The sequence below is a fragment of the Medicago truncatula genome, chromosome 1 (assembly GCF_003473485.1).
Source record: "Medicago truncatula cultivar Jemalong A17 chromosome 1, MtrunA17r5.0-ANR, whole genome shotgun sequence".
NCBI classification, from domain to species: domain Eukaryota; kingdom Viridiplantae; phylum Streptophyta; class Magnoliopsida; order Fabales; family Fabaceae; genus Medicago; species Medicago truncatula.
The window spans coordinates 9938238-9962661 of NC_053042.1; the positions used below are offsets into that span (position 1 = coordinate 9938238).

A 24424-nucleotide genomic window follows, 5' to 3' on the forward strand; every position below is an offset into this window, starting at 1 on the left:
TACATGGTTTTTATTTAGTTATATAATGTTTTAAAAAACATTATAAGTATAAACAATAATTCCAAGGTCAAATTTATATGTCATCGTCAATAGTTTAAAGGGAAAAATTGATACAGCACAAGAGTTATCGGTATAGAAAAAAAAAAATTAAAGAAAAGAGTTCAAGTCTAAGAAGCTTTGACAAGTGACTCATATTTAATAATATATATAACTCTAATTGTGGAGAAGGAAGAAAGTAAGGAAGGTTAGTGAAATATGAAGAGTGCAAAGAGAGAAATGGAGAAGAAATCAGAGATAAGTTGTTTTATTGAAGAGCTTTCTATGATTGTGATAGTTAAACCTTCTGGAGAAAATCTTGAAGCTGCTCACATCCCTATTAAGCCTTTCCTCTCTATATGTTATTTGGTTCTACAAGTTCTTGGTATGTTTTCTTTACTTCAAATCTTAATTTCATTATTATTGTTCAAATTTTGATGTGAGTAACATCTATATTAACACATTGTTTATTAAATATGTGTCTAATAATTACAGATAAAATAGGGCCAACAATGGCTGTTTTGAGACAAGATGTGTATCAAAATATCAAGGTACAAAGAAAATCCGTAGCTAAAAAATTTCAATTCAGCTTATTACTTGATTATACTTTTTTTGTTTTTTAAACATAATTACTTGATTATACTACCACCCATTTAACCTTTCTCTTACTACAATTTTATTTTTGATAGACAAATTAAATATTAGCGATGAATGATGTTTTTTTAACAAGAGTGATATGATGTTAGTTATTAGGGTTTGAACCCTGGATTTCTTAGGTAGTACTCTTTAATTTTGTATCCCACACCTCACTGCTTGAGACTAAATTAATGTCATTAATCCGAATAGTTATTAGATTGTTAGACATTTTTTTAGGGAAACTATTAGATTATTAGACATCATAACTACAATTGGGATTACACATTTCTAAAATATTTAGAAATATGGTTGATCTTGTTTTGAGGAAAGAACTATGGTTTCTCGCACACACTCTCTCCTAACATTCTTCATTGTTCCAAGTTTGTAGATTCAATATCGTAAATTCAAATAACAGAATTTTAACATAAAATTTTTCTGTTTGATTTTTTTTTTTTTTTTGGTGCTGTCTGGGGTTCGAACCGCAAACCTTGCATATATTATGCATTATCCTTACCAACTGAGCTATGCTCACGTGAACTGATTAGATGAAATTTAACATAAAGGGTCAACTTAAGGGTTATAAGTTTAATTTAAAAAAAAAAAGTTATAAGTTAGGTGGTTATGAAATTAAGGAAACACCTTCTTTTTTCATTATAATATGGGGATTGTTTTTGTGTCGTAATTTTATTATATTTATATGACTTTCATTGTGTACATTTTTTAAAATATTGATGATTTGATTTGTCAACTACCAATGATTAGTTGTGTATTAAATTCCGTTTGATTGCAGAGATTGGAACTAATGCATGAATCAAATCCAACAACAAATCTAAATTTAGTTGAAATATTGAAATTGGAAGCAACAGAAGGCAATGCAAAGAAAGGGTCTAGCTGCAGTAAGGCCTTTGTTTGGCTCACAAGGTGATATACCTATAATAATTTAATAAAACCTAATAATACTTCTCGTTTTATATAATATAAAGTAAAAAATTATTGAAGAAAATTATAAATAGGTATCATCTTAATTTATGGTGCTACATATTCTGCAGGACCCTGGATTTCACCTCGTCATTATTACAAATACTATTAAAAGATCCTGAAAAGAAAATGGAGAAAATAGTTGAAGAATCTTATGAAGTAACATTAAAACCATGGCATGGATGGATTTCATCAACTGCTGTCAGAGTACTAATCAAATTAAATGGACTTTGCATTGCTAATTTAATTTTGCAAATCAAATTTTATTCATTAATTAATATATTCTATTTTTATAAAAAATTTAGGATTCTGATCTTTACTTCAAACAAAACTTGCAACAAAGTTAGGTTTTAATTTTTTGCAAATTTGCACATGATAGAAAAACCCTAAATATAAATGACGTTTCAGGTGGCTCTAAGATTAGTTCCAGAAAGTAAGACATTCATTGATCTCCTTAAGACTGAAGATGAAGATAATAGTCACATGCTGAAGCAGAAAATGCAAATATTGGTTTCTCTGTTTGTGCCTTTTCTTGAGGATATCCACTGTATCCTAGTAAGCTTGATTATCAATTGGTCATGAAAATTTCTACATATAGCAAAATTTACCTTATGTGTGTGTATTTGTTTTGCAGAGATTATATAACTTGGACAAGCTGAAATCAACCTGAAAGGATAAAAGGAATAATGAGGAATTCTCTCTGTATATATATTTTTTAATAGCAAAGATTTTATTCAATGAAAGGAATGTTGCAGATGTAAATATCGTGAGGTTTAAAGTAACATCAAGCGCTGTTTTACGCAAATGCAGAAAAGCTAACATGTGGTTAAAGCAATATGAATGTACATAAGTTTGTCTTACCAAAAGTTCATATTTATATTTTGTTTAAAAGAATATGAAAACAACACCAATCAAACTCTAAATCTACGAGGTTGTCAAGCAGTGGTTGCAAGTTTTTGGTTTTAAATTTTAAAAGTTTTTTTTAATAGCAAACTTTATTGAATGCAAACCCTAACAAGACAGAAAAGCTGCAAAATACAAAGCAAAGTACAAAAGTCCAGTATATAAGGGGACAAACCTTGATACCAAAAACAGATGTGTACCTTAATACCAAAATACAAAGCAAAGTACAAAAGCACACCTGTTAACTTACGTTCGGCTATTTTGACGGGAATAAGTAAAAACAGATGGGAGAAGAGCGGTACTCCAGAAGCAATTACCGCCTACCAACTAACAAAATCCCACAAAGTCACCGCTGGCCCTATGGTAACAGGCAGCAGCAAATGCCCCATGATAGCGCCAAAACAGCCCCCACAGCAAGGTACGACCAGCATTGAAAATAAGCACCAAAATCGAAACAGCAGCTATAGCCCTCCACCTCCTTAAGAACGAAATTACCTCGTGAGTCAATCCCTTCTTATCAATTTTCATTCTACTCAAACTTCAATACCAAGACATCACCTTAATTTGATCCACCATATTATCAATCTCCCAAAGCTTGTTGAAAATCCACTCATTTCTTGTTTTCTAAATAACCCAAATTGTTACATGCCAAATTAGCCAAAATTCACGCCTTTGTTTTTTTAGCACTCGCTTCATTTGTTCAACAATTTAGATGATTAAACAAATTTGACGGAGCGATAAAATTAAATTGCAACCAATTCATCACCTTAAGCCACACTTTTTCTATCACATCACAATGCATAAATAAATGAACCGATGTTTCCACATATATGTTACAAAAAACGCACCTTCTTGACGCTTCAACATCCAATAGATGTCTTTTCACCAAATTTTCCTTAGTTGTGACGTTCAAGTAATAAAGTCGAAGAGAAAATCAAAACTTTAGACGGCGCCGGACTCTTCCAAAGATACCGGAAAACCGTCTCCTCCTCCACACTAACTCCCCCATCGAACAAAAACAAGTTTTCCAATAAAGAATAGCAAGACTTTACCGGGAAAAAAAAACTCCTCCCTCTTCCGGCTTCCACCAATCAACCCCATCTCCCACCTCCACCCACAGAAGGCCATTCTTAAGACTATGAACTAGGTATCTCTCCCACACAAACTTCTATGCCATTCGAACATCCCCCCCCCCCAATAAATTTTCTTTAGAGAACCACAATCTTCTTAATCACCATCGCCGGCATTTTCAAAAAAGTGAGATACAAAAAAATAGGAACAACGGTCCCAGGTTGAAAGTTTCATAAATGAAATTGCTTCCACTCTACAATTTAAAAATTTCTCGGAGGAGACATTCACACCCATTAAGTAAATTTTATGGAAATTCACCTTCAGCTCTGACACCATCTAAAAACCCCTCAACGACGCCTTCAAAGTTCAAAGATTATCCACCATCTCTTCCCCAATACACAAAGTATCACCCGCATATTGAAGATGAGACACCACAAAACCTCTTCTTTTCACCTCAAAGCCCTAAAGCAATTTTCTATCAACTAAATTCTCCATAAGGCTACTAAAGTCTTCGGCCACCAAAAGGAAAAGGAAATGCGACAAAGGATCCCCTTGCTTTAAAACCTTTTTGAATGTTAATCTCTTATGTAGGACTTCCATTCACAAGAATTGACATACTCCCTCCGAAGATACAAGCTTTCGCTCATGTTATCCACTTATCAACATAACCCAATCTTCGTAACATATACTCCAAAAAACTTCAATCCACCGAATCATAAGCCTTTTCAAAATCAAATTTTAACATCAGACATTCTCTATTACTCCTCTATGCCAAATCCACCACCTCATTAACTATCATCACACCACCCACCAAATATCTCCTCTTTAAGAAAGCCGATTGTGATTTTGAAATAATAGAATTCATCGCCTTTGATAATCTAGCCACCAACACCTTTGAGAGAAGTTTGTACAAATTACCCAACAAAGACATCGTTCTAAATTCCTTTAAAGTTAATGAAGTCGTCATTTTAGGAATTAAAGTCCCAAAATAAGCCAATAAACTCTTTGGGAACACCTCATTACCATGATATTGATCAAAAAATATCCTCACCTCATTCTTCACAAGGTACCAAACTTTTATTTTTGGGTCAAGGCAAACTTTTTTTTTAATAGAATGAAAATATTACATACCACCACATGAATATCAAATACAAAAAATATTATAAAAATTATGAAATTGGAAAATTTATAATACAACGCATAAAATTAAACAAATTATTGATATTATCAAATTTAATACTCCCTCCGTCAATAGTTTAAAGGGAAACGTTTTGGAAAAAAAAATGTTCTGAATTATACATCGCTTTACAGTAAAATATAATTGTCACTTTTCTTATTATATCTTTAACTATTTATTATCATCTCTTTTTCAATTCTTTCATTTATCTTTTCTATATCTATTAGTAAAGACACTTTTGTAAAACAACTCATAATATCTCTTTCTTACGTAAAATTAATTTCATTTCTTGATACGTGTAAAATATCCAAAATGGCATTTAATTTAGGATGGGGAGTATATTATTATTAATTATATTATTAATATTTATCTTATTAATTGTGGTATTCAATTCCCATTTTATGAAACTAAAAAACTTTAAAACTTAATGAAGATTCTAGTATCTCACAAGGTCATCATGACATACCAAAAACATAATATGGTAGAAACATCTGATTTTTGCTGATAGGAGGAGGGTTTAGATAAGTACAAATGGTTTCCATGGGCAAAAGAGTGGCATGTCCTTCCCCACTTGCATAATAATTGAATATAATAAAACATAATATGTTCCTAATGCCAGTACTTACCTATGACACTATATCATCATGCGCATAAAAATGTGAACTCCAAATTACACTAACAAAGGCAAAATGATTCCTACTATAATCTTTTAGACATGTCCATTTCAATATGGACCTACATGGATTTTATCTACTTATATAATGTTTTAAAAAACATTATTTGGATAAAGAATACTTCCAAGGTCAAATATATACGTCACCTTCTATAGTTTAAAGGGAAACGTTGATATATCACAAGAGTTATCGACATACCAAAAAATAATTTATTTATAAAAAAATAAAAAATTAATTCAAGTCTAAGAAGCTTTGACAAGGTACTTGGTATAATAATAATTTAATATATAGTTGAGCTTGCAAGACTTGTTCCTTAAAGAAGAAACTTGAAATCCATAGTAGTGTGGTACATTTATATATTTATTATATATAGAACCCTAGTTGTACGGAGAAGGAAGAAATTAAGGAAGGTTGGTGAAATATGAAGCGTGGTAAGAGAGAAATAATGGAGAAGAAATCAGAGATAAGTTGTTTTATTGAAGAACTTTCTATGGTGGTAATAGTTAAACCAACTGAAGAAAACCATGAAGCTGCTCATATACCCACTAAGCCTTTTCTCTCTATATGTTATTCAGTTCTGCATGTTCTTGGTAGGTTAACTTTCTTAATTCAAATCTTTAATTATATTCAAGGTTTGATGAGTGTTTAAACATTTGTATTAACACATTGTTACTATGTGTACACAGAAAAAATTGGCCCAACAATGGCTGTTTTGAGACAAGATGTGTACCAAAATATCAAGGTACAAAGAAAATCCATAGCTAAATCTTTCAATTCAGCTGATTAGTTAATTATATTAACCACCTAGTTAACCCTTACTTAACCTTCTCTTAATGCATTTTTTTATAGAAAAAATGTTAGGGATTATATATGTTAGATACGAAGATTTAAACTCTAGATCTCCTATGGTTACTGTATTTACGATTGCAAGATAAAGATTATAGAGATCTCTATATTTTTTTATGGGCAAAATTACATTTTTAGTCTCTTAACTTAATTTCAGGTAACAGTTGGTCCTTTATCTTTTATTCGTTTCAATTTGATCCTTTTTGTCCATTTTCATATGAAATTTTAAGCTTAAAATTCATGATTTTATTTTCTTATGGTCTTTCAGTCTTCAAATCTATGATCCTCGTCTATGTTTGCATAAGAATATTAGATTTGAAGCTTGAAAATGTATATGAAAATGGACATAAAGGACCAAATTGAAATGAAAAAAAGATAAAGGACCAAATTGTTACCTGAAATTAAGTTAAGGGACTAAAAATATAATTTTGCCATTTTTATGTTAACCCTAAAATTTTCGGGGAAAGAGAACCCTGATGATTCGGAGTTCTGCCACAAAATTAGGATAATCTCATTAAAAATGGTTCAATCCAAAAATTAAATTCGGGTTGTTCCAATCATTTGGTTTAGAGATCCCTAAGATGACATCAAAACTACAACTGAGAATATATTTTTCCATGATATCAAAGTTTGGCATATGCAACCACAATTTAGAATCCATGGTTGATCTAGTTTATAAGTTAAATAGCCTGTGTTCTTTCAATGAGAACGAAATGATTTTCTCTCTCACTCGACTCTCTCCTTACATTCACCAATGATCTATAAGTTTTGTAGATTCATTACTTTAAATTTAAATTATATTACAGAACTTAACATAAAGTTTTTCTTAATAATAAGAATTTGAACATAAAAGTTAAGCAAGGTTTATAAGTTAGGTTAGGTGATTAATAAATTAAGGAAACACCTTCTCTTTACATTATACAATATGGGGATTTTTTGTATATTTATTATAAGACTTTCATTGTGTACTTCAATTTTTTAAATATGATTAATCGGTCAACTACCAATGATTAGTTGTGTATTAAATTTCGTTTGATTGCAGAGATTGGAACTAATGCATGAATCAAATCCAACAACGAATCTAAATTTGGTAGAAATATTGAAATTGGAAGCAACGGAAGGCATTGCAAAGAAGGGGTCTAGCTGCAGTAAGGCCTTTGTTTGGCTCACAAGGTGATATCCCTATATATAAATAAATGTCATTTTATTTTTTCAATGGGGCATTGATAATTTTATTTCAATAATACTTAAAAATTTATGTATATTATTCTCAATTTCATTATACTCTTAATAGTCAATAAGAATAAATTTATCAAACTATTACATGGGAATAAAAATAATATTTTATTGAAATTTTACCAAAAATATGAGAGTCTACCGTTAGACTGAGTTCATATTAAAAATCCGGTCAAATGCATCTAACTGTCCTTTAAGTTTTTCGTTTTTCCCAAAGTGGTCATTTAAGTTTCAAAAGTCCCAAATAAGTTCTTTTAGTTTTTGAATCGTTTCAAACAAGTCATATTGTAGATAAAATAGTTGGTAATTGCTTCCTTGAACTCATCTTTAGTACCATATCGGGTTCCTAACACCCACTTAAAATTAGTCATCTTTTTAGGCATGACAAATGGTGGATAATGTTCTTTGTTGCTGTCATCTGAATCATCACCATCATCCTCTAAAAGGACTTGTTTGAAACGATTCAAAAATTAAAAGGACTTGTTTGGGACTTTTGAAACTTAAAGGATCACTTTGGTAAAAACGAAAAAACTTAAAGGATCTTTAAATGCATTTGACCTAAAACTCCTCAATTATTATTACATTTTTCCATTTATTTTAAATTTTTCTTATGTGTTTAAAAGTAATAATCGACATGAGATAGAGTGTATAGACTTTTGTAACTCCTCACAATGAGTAGAAATTCCAAATAGAATATAACTGGTCCATTTTATTCATCAAACAAATAGTAAATTTTTCATTCGTCTCGTACTATATATGACCGTCTCATTTGAGATATGCACATAAGAAAGTAATTATTCATACAGTTTTTCAATTCCAAAAAATAGGTTTACACTATATTCTTGTAATTAACTACTTTAATAAATAAGGGTAATATTAATAAAAGAATGAATAAATATTATATTTGTATTATAAAATAATAATGAAGGTTGGCTTGGTTGTATTGGCTTGGGATCTGAGAGTGTACTCTTCCTTGAGGTCTCAGATTCGATTATCTCTTATGTCAATTTGGGTGGGCTAATTTAACTTCTTCAACAAAAAGAAAAAATATCTTAATTTTAGGAGCTATTATGCAGGACCTTGGATTTTACCTCCTCATTATTACAAATACTATCCAATGATCCTCAAAAGAAAATGGAGAAAGTGGTTGAAGAATCATATGAAGTTACATTAAAACCGTGGCATGGATGGATTTCATCAACTGCTGTCAGAGTACTAATCACGTTTTCTTTATTTTCTTGCTTTCAATTTTCAATCAGTTTTATGTTGTAGATTGATTTTGCATGCTAAATAACGTATATTTTTTTCAGGGGAGATAACGTATATCTTGATAATCACATATTCTTGATTATGTCACACTAGAAGAAAAAAAATTAGAGATTATAATAGATAGTTATTTTTTTGCAAATCTAATCTCAGTCGTTAATAAACACATTCTATTTATTTTATTAATTTTTAGAAATTTTAGGATTATGATCTTTTTTTGTGATTGAAATTTAGGGTGAGGGGATTAGGATTATGATCATTACTTCAAACAAAGTTTTCATAAGTTGCACTGTTAGTGAAGATATTAAAAGGTGTGAACAAATATAATTGGCATTGCAGGTAGCCCTAAAATTAGTTCCAGAAAGTAAGACATTCATAGATCTCCTTAAGACTGAAGATGAAGACCATGACATGGTTAAGCAGAAAATGCAGATATTGGTTTCTCTACTTGTGCCTTTTCTTGAAGATATCCACTGTATTTTAGTAAGCTTGATTTCATTTTCCTAATGTTATCAACTTGTCATGAAAATTGGCCATTCAGTAGTTTTTTGTAATGCATTTTTCTTTTTCAAGAAACAAATTTGGTCATGACAGTTCCTATATATAAAAAAACTTTACCTTATGTATGTTTGTTTTGCAGAGATTATTTGACTTGGACAAGCTGAAATCAACCTGAAGGCAAGATTATAAAAGTAAGGGTTAAATATGTTTTTAGTCCTTACATTTTGCATCCCTTTGAAGAAAAGTCTCTACATTTCATTAAATGTTTTTAAAATCCTCACATTTTATCTTCGTTATCAAAATTAGTCACTGTTGTTAATTCTATGTATGAATGCTGATGTGGCGGTTAGTGAGTCTCAATTATTTTAGGGTTAAATATGTTTTTTGGTCCCTACATTTTGCGTTACTTTGAAGAATAGTCCTTACATTTTGGGACTCACTAACTGTTACATCAGCATTCCGTTAGAGAATTAACAGCAGGGACTAATTTTGATAACAGAGATAAAATGTGAGAATTTTAAAAACATTTAATAAAATATAGAAACTATTCTTCAAATGAGCGCAAAATGTAAGAATTAAAAACATATTTAACCATAAAATAATGTTGGAACATAAGTATGAAGCTGGAAGGAAGTTGGAAGGTACCAACAAGTAATAATTAATGTGGAATTCCTTCCTCGAGTTAATTTCATGTAATTCAGTTGTAAATATCGTGTATGATAAAAAAGGAATATGAAGGAACATCGAGGGTTCTTTTTTATATCATTTGGGCTTCGAGCAATGTAATGAATAGAAGTTTGAACTCAAGTTTATATTTATCTTTTATTTCAAAAATAGCAATGTTTAGAATAAAACACAAAATAGAAACATAGATAGGAGGAGAGAAAACCAAATGTGAAGAAGAGTTGGAGACAATCTGGAGGCTAGGGTTCCATTACAATTGAATAGCAAAACTTGGAGAATGAGGCTTACAAATATTAGATTAGATTAGATACGATACTAAAAAAGACTAAACTACTTTTTAGAATCTACGTTATTCACATAACTTATTTTAACCATAATTTTTAACTAATATATACATATAAATGTTATCATGTAAGATGTTGTTCGATTTGTCTAGATAAATATTTTTAAAACATTAAATTTTTATAATTGTTTACCACAGATAATTAAAGATATTTATGGTCAAAGTTGTGTAGTAACATGTGTGGAGTGGCTGACTGCGGCATGTATTTTGAATCTGAAAGAGTAATAATATTATCTAGGCTAAATTGCATTTTTGGTCCCTTAACTATTTAGGTAGTATCGCTTTGGTCCCTAAATTAAAATTCGATTTATTTTGGTCCCTTAACTTCTCTCGTTACACATTTTGGTCTTTTCCATTAATTTTAATTCAAAAACGTTAGGTTTTCTTCATCTTCTTCTGAAATTGATTCACACATATACACATATTACACATATCCTTCTAGAAAATGCATTATGTTAAATTGATTTTTGTTACGATTGTGTGTTTTCTCTGGGAATCTATCTGTTATGTAAATGGGTGCCCTACTCATGAAAAGAGGGATCAAAATGGGTGATCACTTGACACCCTTCCCTTTTCTCTTGGCGGTAGAGGGGTTCAGTCCTTCAATCCGGTGGGCGGAGGAGCTCCATTGGTAATCGGGGTTAAAGATAGGAAAACTATATCAAAATTGTGGATAACCTTTGATTTTCCATTGTTTTTAGTTGGTCTTGAGTTTTTGAGTTAATTTTGGTAAGAGCGCGCTACTAGGAAAAGCAAAATTAGTGACGGAAAAAATAAAATCCCTCACAAATTTCTTCGCAAAATTTAGTGACGGAATTAGAGAGGAATTTAATGTTTTTCCTCACTAATTTTTGTTTTTTTAGTAGTGAGCAGTGACATAGGTGTTAATTTGTAGTTCCATTGTCTTTGAAATAGTCTTAGGTTTTGAGTAATGCTTAAATCTTAGGGTAGCTATTTGTATGTGTCCCTTTATTTAGGATTAAATTTCTTTGCACATTTATTGTTTGCATAATTTCATAAAACTTTGATTGAAAACTTAATTTAGAACAAACTTAAGTTGGAAAACAGTTTTCACATTTTTTTAAAGAGTTTTTGGTCATATGAATTGACTCAAATTGGTTAAATGACATAATGAATGGATCCGCTTACACTCTAGATTTTGAAAAACAAAGTTGTGAATTGATTCACACATATACACATATTACGTATCGATTCACTTAAAAACAAAGGCTTGAATGAATAATGATATTTGTACAATTATTTGGTGACAACTTTTGCGGCAAATTTCTTTTTCTTTCGTTTTATTGGTCAAAAACAATAAAGAGGGAGGATGATGGAAGTAAGAACATAATATGAATATGAGAGATAAAGTTGTCAAAATGTTGTCACAAAATAGTTGTACAAATATCATTTCTTAGCTCGAACGGTTCATAACTTTTATGAATCAATACATTCTTCATCAGGATGAAGATGAAATAATTCATTCTTGCTCCCAATCATATTATTATTCATACCGACCCATAATTCAATTTTTTAACTTGTGAATCTATTAATGAAATGAGTGAATCAATTCACATTGTGGTTTTTAACCATTTTTCATGTTTCATTTGTTCTAAAACCCTTCAACAATGAATATATCTTCCCAGGTATTTTCCATTCATTGGAAACAAATTCTTTCATTCTCTCTACACTTACTCTCAAACAATCTCTTTGAAAAATCTTTCTAAAGAACACTTTGAGATTTGATTCATAGTAGAAGGATACAATTATGATATTGTATAAATTGTTTTCATTCAAGGATTCCAACAGGTGGTTGAATATTTAAAGGCAAAAAGGAACGGAAATTATTTTCTCCTCAATGGAGTTGGGGGGATTTTATTGGTCACAACATTACATAAAATCATTTATTATCAAAGTAACCATCAAGACAAAATACAAATCCCTAGATTTAATCATATCTAAATTACAGGTCTTACAACAAGAGTACTAACATTACGACGTAATAAGAAAATTATAATATTCTTTGAAACATAATTATTTTTCAACTTGAGCTTTTATAAAGAATTCACAAATACCATCAACACACTTTGCAAATGGAGGAGGCAATGGCACTGGACAATCATCATCAGAAACGCATGGAAAGGTAGCTATATAGACAAATAAGAAAAATGGATATTACTCAAATGTGAACAAAAAATATTGTTATAAGATATATTTGAAAATTAGAAAATGATGTGAAAAATGACATACTTGTACTCGTTACAACAAGAAATTGAGATAGAAAGATGATTAAAGCATAAACAAACACACGAATTTGAGACATATTTTTCCTCCTTTGCTTGTAACAAATAGACTTGTTTGATCATTTTATAATTAAATATTTCATGCTTCCTTAGCTTCAGATAAATAGTTTTTAGCATTTATGAGTTGCAAGAAGCCATTTATAAAATGGAAATTAATGTTAAACGTCTCTACTCAATATGTTGTATGTGTCCCTTTAGCTCACTCAGTTGATCATTTATATATTTTTACTAAACTTTATTATATTTTTTATTTATATTTTAGCCTTTTGTAATAGATAACGGAAAAACCACAAAAGAGAAGTAGAAGCAGTGAATGATGGAATAAAATTAGATGAATAAATCTATATCTTCTATAGTAATATAGGAAAGAAAGATGTTGTGGAAAATACAACACTACCCTTATTGCAAAAGTGTACTATCCTGGTACTAGGTAATATTCCTTATTCTTTCGGCCTATTTTAACTTTGAAGACAAATTATGGTTGGCTCATACTTGTATGACAATGAAAGAGCTACTATAAAGGATGATTAAGGTTTACACTTAGATGATGTTGTAAATCAATCATGTTGTTCTCACGTACAGGCACTAATCCCAGATTTGTATTTTGTAATATCCTCTTTGTTGAGAGTTATAATCTTAGGAAATAACATTATACCACGAGGTGGTAACACATAAAGTAACATAGATGATGTTGTAAATCAATCAAGTTGTTCTCATGCATATGCATTGATCTAAGATTTGTGCATACATATACAAACTCAAAGTGTTGTAATTGGCTCACTAGTGTAAACACCCTTTAATTTGATTAAATGATTCTAGAGAGATGTTAAACACTCGCAACTTTCAACATATGTGGTGGTATTCTACTATATGGAAGTTGAAAGTGGAATGACCTAAAGAGATTGTGAATAATACTCAACCCTAGATATGAGTGATAATACTAAACCCTGGATAGTGGTATCAATACTCAACTAAAGATGCATGCGTGCTGGATCTTGAGGAATCTATAAGTGCTTCTACCAATTATCATGAGAGGCATGAACATACTTATAGTGCCTGAAGAAGAAAAGTAAAAAATGTTGGTATGGTGAGACAAGATTAAAATGACATAGGTTTAGAGATGCTGCGAATAATACATGGTTCCTCAACAATCTGATGAGAATATCAAAGATTGTATGTTTTATGGTAGGTCGGAGAGAGCTTATCAAAATTGGGGTAGCACTTTGGTGACATAGTGGTTGGTGACATTGGTGACATTGGTCAACCACAATGTCACATGTGGCTTTCTTCTTTTTCTTTCACAAGATTTTTTTGTTGTTTTGCACACTTGTAACATTGTGGTTGATAATGTCACGAATGTCACCAACCACAATATCACCCAAGTATCATCCCTTGCGTGTCCCGTCTCTAATCTTAACAACTCATTTAGTAACCATTTATTACAATGCCTCGGTAGAACACTAGATGAACAATGTAACAGCCTAATATTTTATATATATGTCATTTATTATAATTTTCTTGATTTATCATTTAAGAGGTTAATAATTTATTTTGCGGAAATAATTTAAGGAAAATAATGACACCCCTCTATTTTGATTAGTTAATTTGTATGTTATTTTATCTATGTTATTTATTCTTGATTAAATAATTATTTGATGAATTGTTTTCATTGGTCTATTTTTATGATTTATTTTTATATTATCATCCAATGATTTATATTTATTTTCAGATAATATTAGTATAGTAGTGACCTAAGTAATTGTAGCCATAGGGTATGACACAGGTATTTTATGATATTTATCATATAATTTTTTATATATATAAACTATTTGACCTTATGAATGTTAATATTTGATGGTTCTGGTTTCATAATTGGTACTATGTTCGTCGTTGTAAGTGATGGGGACATGAACTTGGTTGATTTCGTATTGGCGGACAATTTCATTTAATGTCGTCTTCAAAATCGGTTTGGTCGTGAGACAGAATTCAGACTGTATGGCCAGAAATGGCGTGACGAATTTTTTGTCTCATGTGATAGTAAATAGCTGGAGAGTTGATGGATCTTGATCAGATTCTCTGTTGGCAGACGATTCATACGTCAACTTAAGATTCGCCATTCAATTTGTTTGGTTTGGACTGTGGGGCTTGAAAGGGTTGTATAGCCTGCTGCCATTGTTGCATAGAGTTGAATGAACCGCCTTAGTGTTGACTGAGGGTTCAATCACTGGATCGAAAACCTTCATTTAGTTTTAGGATTAACTAGAGGTTGATACACTTGTGTATTGTTTTAATTTTTGTATCACCCGTTTCGGGTCGACTTACACTCTTGTGTAGTTTTAATGGGTTAGGTTTATGTCCCCTGGTCCTTTGTAATTTTTCCTTTTTTTTAATTATATTTATGAGCACTTGACAAAATATTAGAGTTGGATACCAACTTAGTTGGAAGCCACTCCTTTTGATGTCATTTTGCTTTTGCCTTATCCACAAAAAAAAAAAAAAAATCCTAGACAAAAGAAGGCAAAACCTCATAAGAAGAAAAAACTAAACAACTAAGTGAACATTTTTAGACATATAAGTTTCGGAAATATCATCAAAGAGACGACTATTAATCCCATTACGAGGTGTCTCCAAAACAATAAAATTCCAAGAATTTATGGTAAGGTTGAAATTAGCAAGTCAATCAGCACATATGTTGCATTCTTGCCAAGTATGATGAACCTAAGCACGCCAACTATGATCCAAGAGATTTCTTATACGCCGAATCAACGGAGGGGTCGTCCCATTAGTCTTGCAATTATGTTTAACCATGTCAATCAACAATTCATGATCACTTTCCACACAAAGATGTGAAATTCCATCATGACAAGCTAGCTCTAAACCGAAATACAGACCTCACATTTCAGCATACAAAACATCACAAACTCCCGTCACGCGCACAAACCCTTTGATTTGTCTACCATTAGTATCCCAAAGAAGTCCGTCACAACCCGCACAATTCCTATTTCTTTACACACCGAAACCAATGAAAACTGTTTTAGTGTGTCGAGGACAAATCTGAATATGATTATTAATAAATTACATATAGTTTATTATTTTAATAAATATTTGGTTACTTCAAATTTTTAATACCACAATTTATTTATTTTTATAGCAATTTGAGATTTTCAATGAGTTACAAAAACTCTTGGTATTTCTATCTTATTTTAATTCCAACGAGTTGCAAAAACTCTTAATCTCTTAGTATTATCATTCTCATCTTTTTCTTTGTTTTTTGGTCTTAGATGAAGTGGTAATTCAGTGATATTAAACTCACACATAACTGTTAGGTCTTGAGTTTAAATCCAAGACACGACGTTTAGTCTTGCAATTTCGACATTTATCAATTGAGTTATGACTTCTAGACATTCTCATCTTATTTCAAATATATGTTGTACACGCTTATTAGCTATACAAAATTGATGCACAAGCTTCGCAGAATTTTATACAAACGATATATACTTTTTTTTTTTTTTTTTAAGGATACAAACAATGTATACTTATAAAGTGGGTAAAAAAATTGTGTACCAAAGAACTAACAGCTCTAAAAATATTGTCTAGTTTCGTATAATTTCCTTTAAAAAAAAATTTCTTTCACACAAGTTCCTTTAAACATGTTCTTCTATTTTTTTTTTACTCACTTTATGAAAGTCATTTCTAAATCATAAACCATTTTCGTTTTCCCATAAGATGTCGACAATTATTGATCTGTTCAATATTTCCTAAAAACAAGTAAAATATTAAAATATCTTCAGCGGTAGTTAACTACTACTGACTTATAACTAGAAAATTGGCAGCAGTTAACTGCCATTGAATTTTTTAGCCATTTACTTGTATTTCTAAGACACATTGAATGTCAAAACAACAATTATCTAAGATGTCACCATTAGTTCACAATTCGATCACACTCATTTTAGATCATAGATTCAATGTTAATGACTCATAGATCTTTTTTTTCTTCAAGTAATTTAATAGATAGAAATTCATATTTTTCAAAGTGAATAAGTGGGAAGTTCGGAGTTTTTTTTTGCCTTATATATAGTTTATACCAATTAAGTTAAACTCACGGAAACAATGACTTATATATCTATTACATAAAGAAAATATAAATCTAAATCGAGTCAACTAGGAAATTATTTCCTCGTCTCATTTTAGATGTTACCTTTGCTATTTTTTTTTCTCAAATTATTTATCTTTTTATAATACTAATATAACATTTTTTTATGTAATGAAACATATTTTATCATTAAAATGAAGTGTATTCGCAGTGTGGATTGAATCAATTTAAAGAAGAAAAAAGTCTTTTAATCCAAAATATAAATTACATGCGATTCAGTTTGGTTCGGACGCAACTCTTTCAACAAAAAAAATCTGATCTGAACCCAAAAATACAAGATCCTCTGAATTTGGATCTTCTCATCAAACCACTTTTTCACTACACACTCCATTCCATGTAGCTTCTCTTGCAAAAAAACCGCGATCCAATGATTCCATTGCATCGCTTCAAACCAAAACAATGAACAATTTCTCATTCACATCACAATCCTACAAATCTTTCCCCGCATACCCAAAATCCGATTTCGATTTAGAATCTGCCATTCCCACAACCACAATCAAACGAACCAGAAAACCCAAAAACTCACCAATTTTCCATCTTTTCAAAATGCTCAAAAAATTCCACCATTTTTTCAAAATTCACCCTTTCGTAGCTATTTTACTACTATCTTTATCTTTAGGTATAACCCTTTTCGTTTTTCTCTCTTACAATGCAACCCAATTGAACAATTACGCGAAAACTGATCTGGGTTTTGATGATTACCCGTTTTCGAAGCTGAGGAATTTGGTTATGGTTGCTGGTCATTCGGTTTATATGAGTAGTGGTTGTGGGAAGATTGAGAAAGAAGATTCGTGGTATTTGGAGAGTTATCAGAAGAATCCTGGTCAGGCTGCTACGTTTGTGAAGCATATTGAGGAAGGAGTTGGGATTGTCGATAAGGATGAGGAGGGTTTGCTTTTGTTTAGTGGCGGTGAGACGAGGAAAGACGCGGGGCCGAGGAGTGAGGCGCAGAGTTATTGGGCTGTTGCTGATTTTAAAGGATGGTTTGGTGAGTTTTGATTATATCTTATAGTGATTGTTTTGGTATTTGTAGTAAGTTTTCAAAGTTTATTGTGTAAATGGTCATTTCTATACGTAAATGTCTGAGGCGCTGTCGGCCTGTCGTAGTATATGTGTATGTTAGTTAGTTCAATTGTTTGTTTGATTCTCGAATGTGTCTTATGTTAGTCGATTTGATCGATAAAATTACAAACGAAAGACACAGTTAGGGATGTTTTTGTAATTTCGATATGTTCAGGGACAATAATGACAGATCTTACAGATTTAGGAATCAAAATGATTTGTTCACTAAAAGTTTGTTTGTTAGAAATAAATGTTTTCTCGATAAGGTTTTAAGTTGCGATCGGTGTTAAAGTTTTAAATTTAGGTTGTGTAGCAGAGAATATGGCAGATGCGGTTGTGATTTCAATCATGTTGTGGTAGCAAAGATATAAAAACCGTGATGTTGTTGGAACATTTGTAATAGGGGACCATTTTTTTATAATTTGATTGCGGTTACGTTGCGATTCATGGTTTAAATAGTGATCACGATAGCAATTGTGATTGTGTCGCAATCCTTGATATGGCGAAGAATGCACGGTCAAATGTGGTCGATACGGCCTCAATAACGATCATGTTTTTTCGACAACATCTAAAATCTTTATGATGCAGTCCAGATCACAATTGCAGACCTTTACTTAAAACCTTTGCTATGTTGTTGTAGAGACTCTAGTAATTTTGACTTGCAGACTGCAATTTAAAACCATGGTTTTATAAATTGAATTGTGAGTGAATGAAATGAAATAGATTGAAGTTACTATCATTCTATTGATTGGATATTTTTATGATAGGATAAAAAATGGTTTTATCTCATACTAGATTGGAGGGAAATAGAAAGAATATTTTTTAGTGGAATGTATTCAGATTCCATTTCATTATTTCCTATTTTACGTAATGTAAGCATTGAAATATGTTTTATTTTCATTCCATTCTACTTCAATCTTTTCATCAATTCATATCAATTTGCATGACCTGGATATTTGACTGATTGTATTATTATATATATCATATGCTTGCCATAACAGTTTTAGGAATGTAGTTTGTTACCGTCTAGTGTATCATGCACTTTATGTCAGACATGAATGTCTCAAAGTAAATTAAAAACATGATGATAAAAGAACATCAAGCATGGTAGACCAGGTAGCCAATCGAGCTTGTATTTAGATGTGTTTCTGCAACCCGTCTATGTGAATGAACATGGAAATTGATAAATTTATCATTTTGTTTCCTTATGGTCTTGGCACCCTGTCTCATCAATTCTGTAGGCTGTAGCTTCTAAAAAAGTTCCTACAACTTCAAAATATTAGCTAGATCGGTCTCTGTTGCATCGTTTATGTTTGTTTTCCCTGGGTATTGCTGATATGGATAACATGAAAGCGGTTCACCTTAGTTTATCTGCATTTGCTTCCCACATAAACTGTCTTTATAGAAATAGTATCATTCTCTTGGGTTTTCTCTGTAGGTAAGGAAGAAAGTGTGAAATGGAGAGCACTTACGGAAGAACATGCAAGGGACAGCTTTGAAAATCTTCTTTTTAGTGTCTGTCGGTTCCGAGAGCTTACTGGCACCTATCCTCAAAATATTACGGTATGTAAGCTTTAATTTTGTGAGTTCTGAAGCATTATGTTCCTTTGTATAAACACATTTGTGTGGAATTACCGAAGTTAATTAAAAGAAAAAAACAATATATTAAAATATGTGGTCATACTTAGGTAGTCAATCCCAGATAGCAGCGTAGAGCTGCAGGGGCTAAAATGGTCTTTCAATGTATTAAAATTTTAAATTGTCTTTGATTGTACATTTCGTTAGTCAAAATAATCCTTAACATTAGAATACTTCGTTAATATTGTCATATTAGTCCTTCAATATACTTATTGTCATTTAAGGGACTATTTTGACTAACAAAGTGCAAAATCATGATCTATTTTAGAATTTTAATACATTGAGAGACTATTGTGATTAATCGTTCCACATTCAGGAACCAAAATGACTAACACTCTACTTATAATTAAAAAAATAGAGAAGTTGGATGTGGGGCTTTAGCCCCACATAGTCATTGAGTAGATCCGCCCCTACAGAGCTGCTGGCCCTAAAAGTGGGATAGCAATAGCAGGGTAGCCACTATTTGATCATTTTTTGGACAAATACATGAATAATAGTATAATACTATAAAGTATAAACACATAGCTAATGTGAAATTAAACCAATAACTCAAAACTCGTGAAATATTCAATAATTTGCAAGGATAAAATAAAAGGCATAGAAAATACCATAACATAGAGGGTGTGAGAGAAATAAGAAAAACAGAGGGAAACAAAAATCAAAATAAAAAAAATGGAGAGGAAGAAAAACTGGGTCGAAAAATAAAAACAGAATAGGGAGGAAAAATAAAAAAACAGATAAGAAGAAAAATAAGAATAAAAAGCATAACATAGAAAGGAAAATAAATAAAAAACAGAGGAAGAAAATAAAAACATACAGTGCGAAAAAAGTGAGGAAGGAAATCTGGACAAGATGGAAACAGAGAGGAACAAAAACGGGAAACACTGGAAACAGAATCTGGTGTGCGCTGGACTGTTTGACGGCAGCGTGGGGTGAACATGTTTGTGCGCAGGGAATCAAAAGGAAGCAGGAAGATGGAAGGTTTGTGCGCAGGGAAGAAAAAGAAGGGAAAGTGGTAGGTGTCTGCATTCGTGCAGAATAATAGAGGAGAAGTAGGTTTTGCTTGTGAAATACCCAGAATACGCCTCAAGGGTCTCAGATTTTAAGGGCTAAATTGGTTTTACTTGCGATTATCATTATCGAGTACAAGATGCGTTGCAACAGCATGGCATGCTGTATTCTCCGAGAATGCATCTGACATGGCTGCTCCTTTAATACACGACTGACCCCACGGTGGTGGCCATAGGCCGCTCTGCACCACGGTGATCGCGATGTGATTGGCTACCTATGGCCATTCTGTTGTTCCATCACAATATCAGATTCTCAGTTTTTTGTAATGTCTGCTGCGATATGCTCAGAAGTAATTGGTGAAAAATATTATTAATGTGCATGCAGATTTCTTGCTGCATATGAATATCATTTTGCATTCCCAAAAATAAGCAGCATGGAGTTGTCTTTACTACATCTGTTCCTTATTATAGGAGGCAATGAACCTAAAAAGTGAATTGTCTCCTATAATAAGTAACGGAGGTGGTATTAAGCATACAAAATTGCAAAAAAGAAAGTACGGAGGATTATTAACTAGTAATATACTTAACAGGGAAGAAAAATGCTGCAGTTCACATTGGGCTCATTTGCAATATGATTTAGAGAAGTGTCTGCTTCCTACTATTGACATTTCAGAAAATTTAGAGAAGTTGTTGTCTATGAAACACGAACTTTGACACAGACACCGTCATGTTCACACTGCTAATGTCAAAAACACAGGACACTGATACATATGTCATGTAAATTGAGCAATTTGTTTCATTGCAAAAAAAAATAAAAAAAATAATCGATGAAATGAAATTTGATGTCTATAACATCTTCATTGATAATTATTGCTTCAACACATCTTTAAAATTTTATGTCTTTAACATCTTCATTGATCATTATTGCTTCGACACATCTTTAACCTCTGTAGATGTATCTCAAAGTGTGTGAGGTAAAGAAAAAAAATTAGGACACTTGTCTGATTTGTCGGGCACATGTCATACGAGTGTCCTACGATTATCGCACACCGACACGTGTTGGACAGGGATATACGTCTAATCTCCGCAGGCGTGTTCGTGCTTCATAATTTGCTGCACTCATGTAGTCATGTTTGCAATGCCACTATGATCACATGCACGTTCCACTTACAACCCTTATTACTTGCTTCTTTCTATATTACTGTTGATTCAATAGTAGTATGGAACGGCATGTTAAGTTTTTTGTTTTGACGATCTTTTTCTATCCAAGTATCATGCATCAATATAATTTAAAATTGAATGATGGTTTGCATTATTTTTTCAGTTGCATTATGAGTTTATTCTGATTTGCTAAATCTGGGAATCAGGTTGTAAGTTATGATTTCAAGGAAGACAGATTTGCAAATCTACATCGTTCTGCCATTGGCTTTCCAGAGTCAAGGTTCTTCTACGCTGGCACACCTGCTACGTCAAATGCAAAAGAAGCTGCTTTAAAAGGCGAGGAATTGGTGAGAGCGCAATTCTCAAGAGATCCGTACGGATGTCGAGGGTCACTTTATCACAAAAAGCTAAAGCGCGACCCATTTCATCGGTCAATTCCATATCCTAATGGATGTCCAGAAATTGAACCTTTGTTCAGATACTGTGGACCAGCTCCATATCCTGGTGCACTCCCGTGGGCATAGTAGCGGTGGTTCATGAAATTATACAAGTGTACACTAAAAGCATAGAGGTATTAGATGCAATGCAGCTACATGATGTTGCATGAATTAGTTGATACATGATATGAAGACCAATTTTTTTGTTAAGATGATGATAAATTGTGTAGATGAATCATGAAACTGTTGTTACATATTGGTTATAAAAAAGTTTATCAAAGTTTTTGTAAGGTGGATATATTAAAACTCTTGGTGTTCTCAACATGAAGGGCTGCATTTTTAATTCCTTTATGATGGTTGCAAATATTGTGATCGTGAAGGAAATAAATGACAATTATTTATATTTTATTCTGATCTGAGTTATGCAATATTGCTAAATAAGACCCAAAAAATTGTATTTTATTAAACAAATTAGTCTCTTAACTTCTGATTGAGAGTTCAGAGGGGATGAGAGGGTTTTGGGGAGATAAAGTGATAGGATACTTAGAATAAGGAACATAAATATGGTGACTTCTAGTTTCTGAAGAAAATATGACTCATCTTAATTTAGAAGGATATAATATGCATCTTGGTTAGGGAGTATTACCGAGTATGTAAGGGTGCACTTGTCATATCGTGAGAATGATTTGTCTATATAAGCATTTTATGACCTCATAATGGGATCAATGAAAAATATAATGAATTTTCTTTCTTTCATCTCTAGTTTCTTTCACTAAATTATGCAGTGTGATACCTACTCAAATTGGGTTGTGTATCATAATATATATTTTTTTATTTTTGAGAATATTATAACAACATGAAAATGATTTGAAGAATTTACCGAAGCCCTCCAAAATTATCATGTAATACATTATTTTAGTTCTCCAAAATTAAGTGGATTTTGTATTATAAAGAAAAGCAAAACTCCAAAGTCCTTGTCTTTCATAATCCTTCATTTCTTCAACTTCCTCCTTTTTTTTCCAAAGTAGATAAAGGTGATATAAAAAGAATGATGAAATATAAAGATTATCACTATATATTTTTACTCATACAATTTGATTTTTCTTAGGGAACAATTTGTTATTTTTTTTACTCATCTTTGGCTTCAATGCCCAAGTTAGCTAAGGAGAAAGTTTCGCAGATGCAACAGAAACACATAATGGATGGAACAGTGCATGACTAAATAAATAATTAATTTCATGATTCTATTAGATGTAATTTTTTGAGCGATTTTTTAATTGTCAAAAATAAAATTGAGTGATTTTTTCAATTTATATACATTTCTGCACAATTTAATTAACTAAAAATTGAAGAAAATTTTTAGAGGGACTAAAACGAAAAATTGGTATATTTATAGAAACAACAACACATTTAACTTTAATTTATAATCAAAATAACTTCGACTATTTCTGAAGTTTGAATAAATAATTTCTAAAATGACTGTCTCTTAATCTACTAAAAATGACTTTATCTCTTAATCTACCGAAAATAATTTCCTTTTTTGCTTTTTTTAATTAAAGAAATACACACATTGCATTTTAATTTATTTTAAAAATAAAAATTACCTATATGTCATCCTACTCACTTAAGAGAGGTGTCACGTGTGCGTTGATTGGATCAAAATTAGACAAGAGGGCTAAAACTGCAAAAGGGACTAAATTAGGGGACTGAGTTGTTATTGTTATTTTTAGGGGGCCAAAATCACAAAGTCTCTGTTTGGCAAGGCCAAAAAACGAGCTTATAGCTTATAGCGGATAGCTTTATAAGCTTGTATGTCAAAAAAAGTTTCGTTTGGTAACAGTTTTTTACAACAAGCTTATAAGCTATTTTTCAGACGCTATTCAAAGTAGCGTTTGAGCTTATAGTTTATAGCTTGTCATTTTTTCTTTCAATTTTACCCTTATTATTTTTTGTAAAATTCATATTTACCCTTTATAATTTATTAATTTAAAATAAAAGAGATCTAATGCTACATTTATATATATTGCTACTCTTGTTTCTTCGAAAAAAAATTGCTACTCTTGTAAAGAAAAATATATATACTGTTACATTTTTTTCGAAGAATATATATTGTTACGTATATAATTCATTTCTATGTATTCGTAGTTTTTAATTCATTGCTATGATTATATATAGGAGAAAATTTAGGTATAATTTTTTAGGTACTTTTCGTATGGTTCTTAACTAAAAATACATATTTTTTTGATATAACAAACTTTGAGAAAATTATGTATTTGAGGAAATCATGGTAAAAAAATATATATATACCA

General features: G+C 31.3%; 3 protein-coding genes and 1 long non-coding RNA gene across 5 annotated transcripts; 3 read left to right on the forward strand and 1 right to left on the reverse strand.

Moving 5' to 3' along the window:
• Nucleotides 1-220: 220 nt before the first annotated feature.
• Nucleotides 221-2510, forward strand: LOC25482395 (glycolipid transfer protein 3). Its single transcript, XM_013610944.3, has 6 exons — nucleotides 221-421; nucleotides 532-587; nucleotides 1463-1593; nucleotides 1722-1857; nucleotides 2059-2205; nucleotides 2285-2510. Exons 1-6 carry the CDS (start codon nucleotides 256-258, stop codon nucleotides 2318-2320), a joined length of 672 nt encoding a protein of 223 aa, XP_013466398.1. The 5' UTR covers nucleotides 221-255; the 3' UTR covers nucleotides 2321-2510.
• A 3323-nt stretch (nucleotides 2511-5833) lies between these two features.
• LOC25482396 (glycolipid transfer protein 3) lies at nucleotides 5834-10149 on the forward strand. Of its 2 annotated transcripts, none has more exons than XM_024775002.2 (6): nucleotides 5834-6065; nucleotides 6162-6217; nucleotides 7364-7494; nucleotides 8634-8763; nucleotides 9163-9306; nucleotides 9464-10149. In XM_024775002.2, the coding sequence occupies exons 1-6, from the start codon at nucleotides 5897-5899 to the stop codon at nucleotides 9497-9499; spliced, it is 666 nt and encodes a 221-aa protein (XP_024630770.1). In that variant the 5' UTR covers nucleotides 5834-5896; the 3' UTR covers nucleotides 9500-10149. The 2 variants fall into 2 exon arrangements, with proteins under 2 accessions (XP_024630770.1, XP_013466399.1); XM_013610945.3 differs by having other exon boundaries at nucleotides 5840-6065; nucleotides 8634-8769.
• A 2037-nt stretch (nucleotides 10150-12186) lies between these two features.
• Nucleotides 12187-12761, reverse strand: LOC25482397 (uncharacterized). The gene is made up of 2 exons (XR_003007986.2): nucleotides 12602-12761; nucleotides 12187-12498 (listed from the first exon to the last, which is right to left on the reverse strand). It is a non-coding gene; the product is annotated as an uncharacterized lncRNA (long non-coding RNA).
• A 4413-nt stretch (nucleotides 12762-17174) lies between these two features.
• LOC25482398 (uncharacterized protein C57A10.07) lies at nucleotides 17175-22523 on the forward strand. The gene is made up of 3 exons (XM_013610949.3): nucleotides 17175-17795; nucleotides 19308-19432; nucleotides 21885-22523. The coding sequence occupies exons 1-3, from the start codon at nucleotides 17207-17209 to the stop codon at nucleotides 22200-22202; spliced, it is 1032 nt and encodes a 343-aa protein (XP_013466403.1). The 5' UTR covers nucleotides 17175-17206; the 3' UTR covers nucleotides 22203-22523.
• Nucleotides 22524-24424: the final 1901 nt, after the last annotated feature.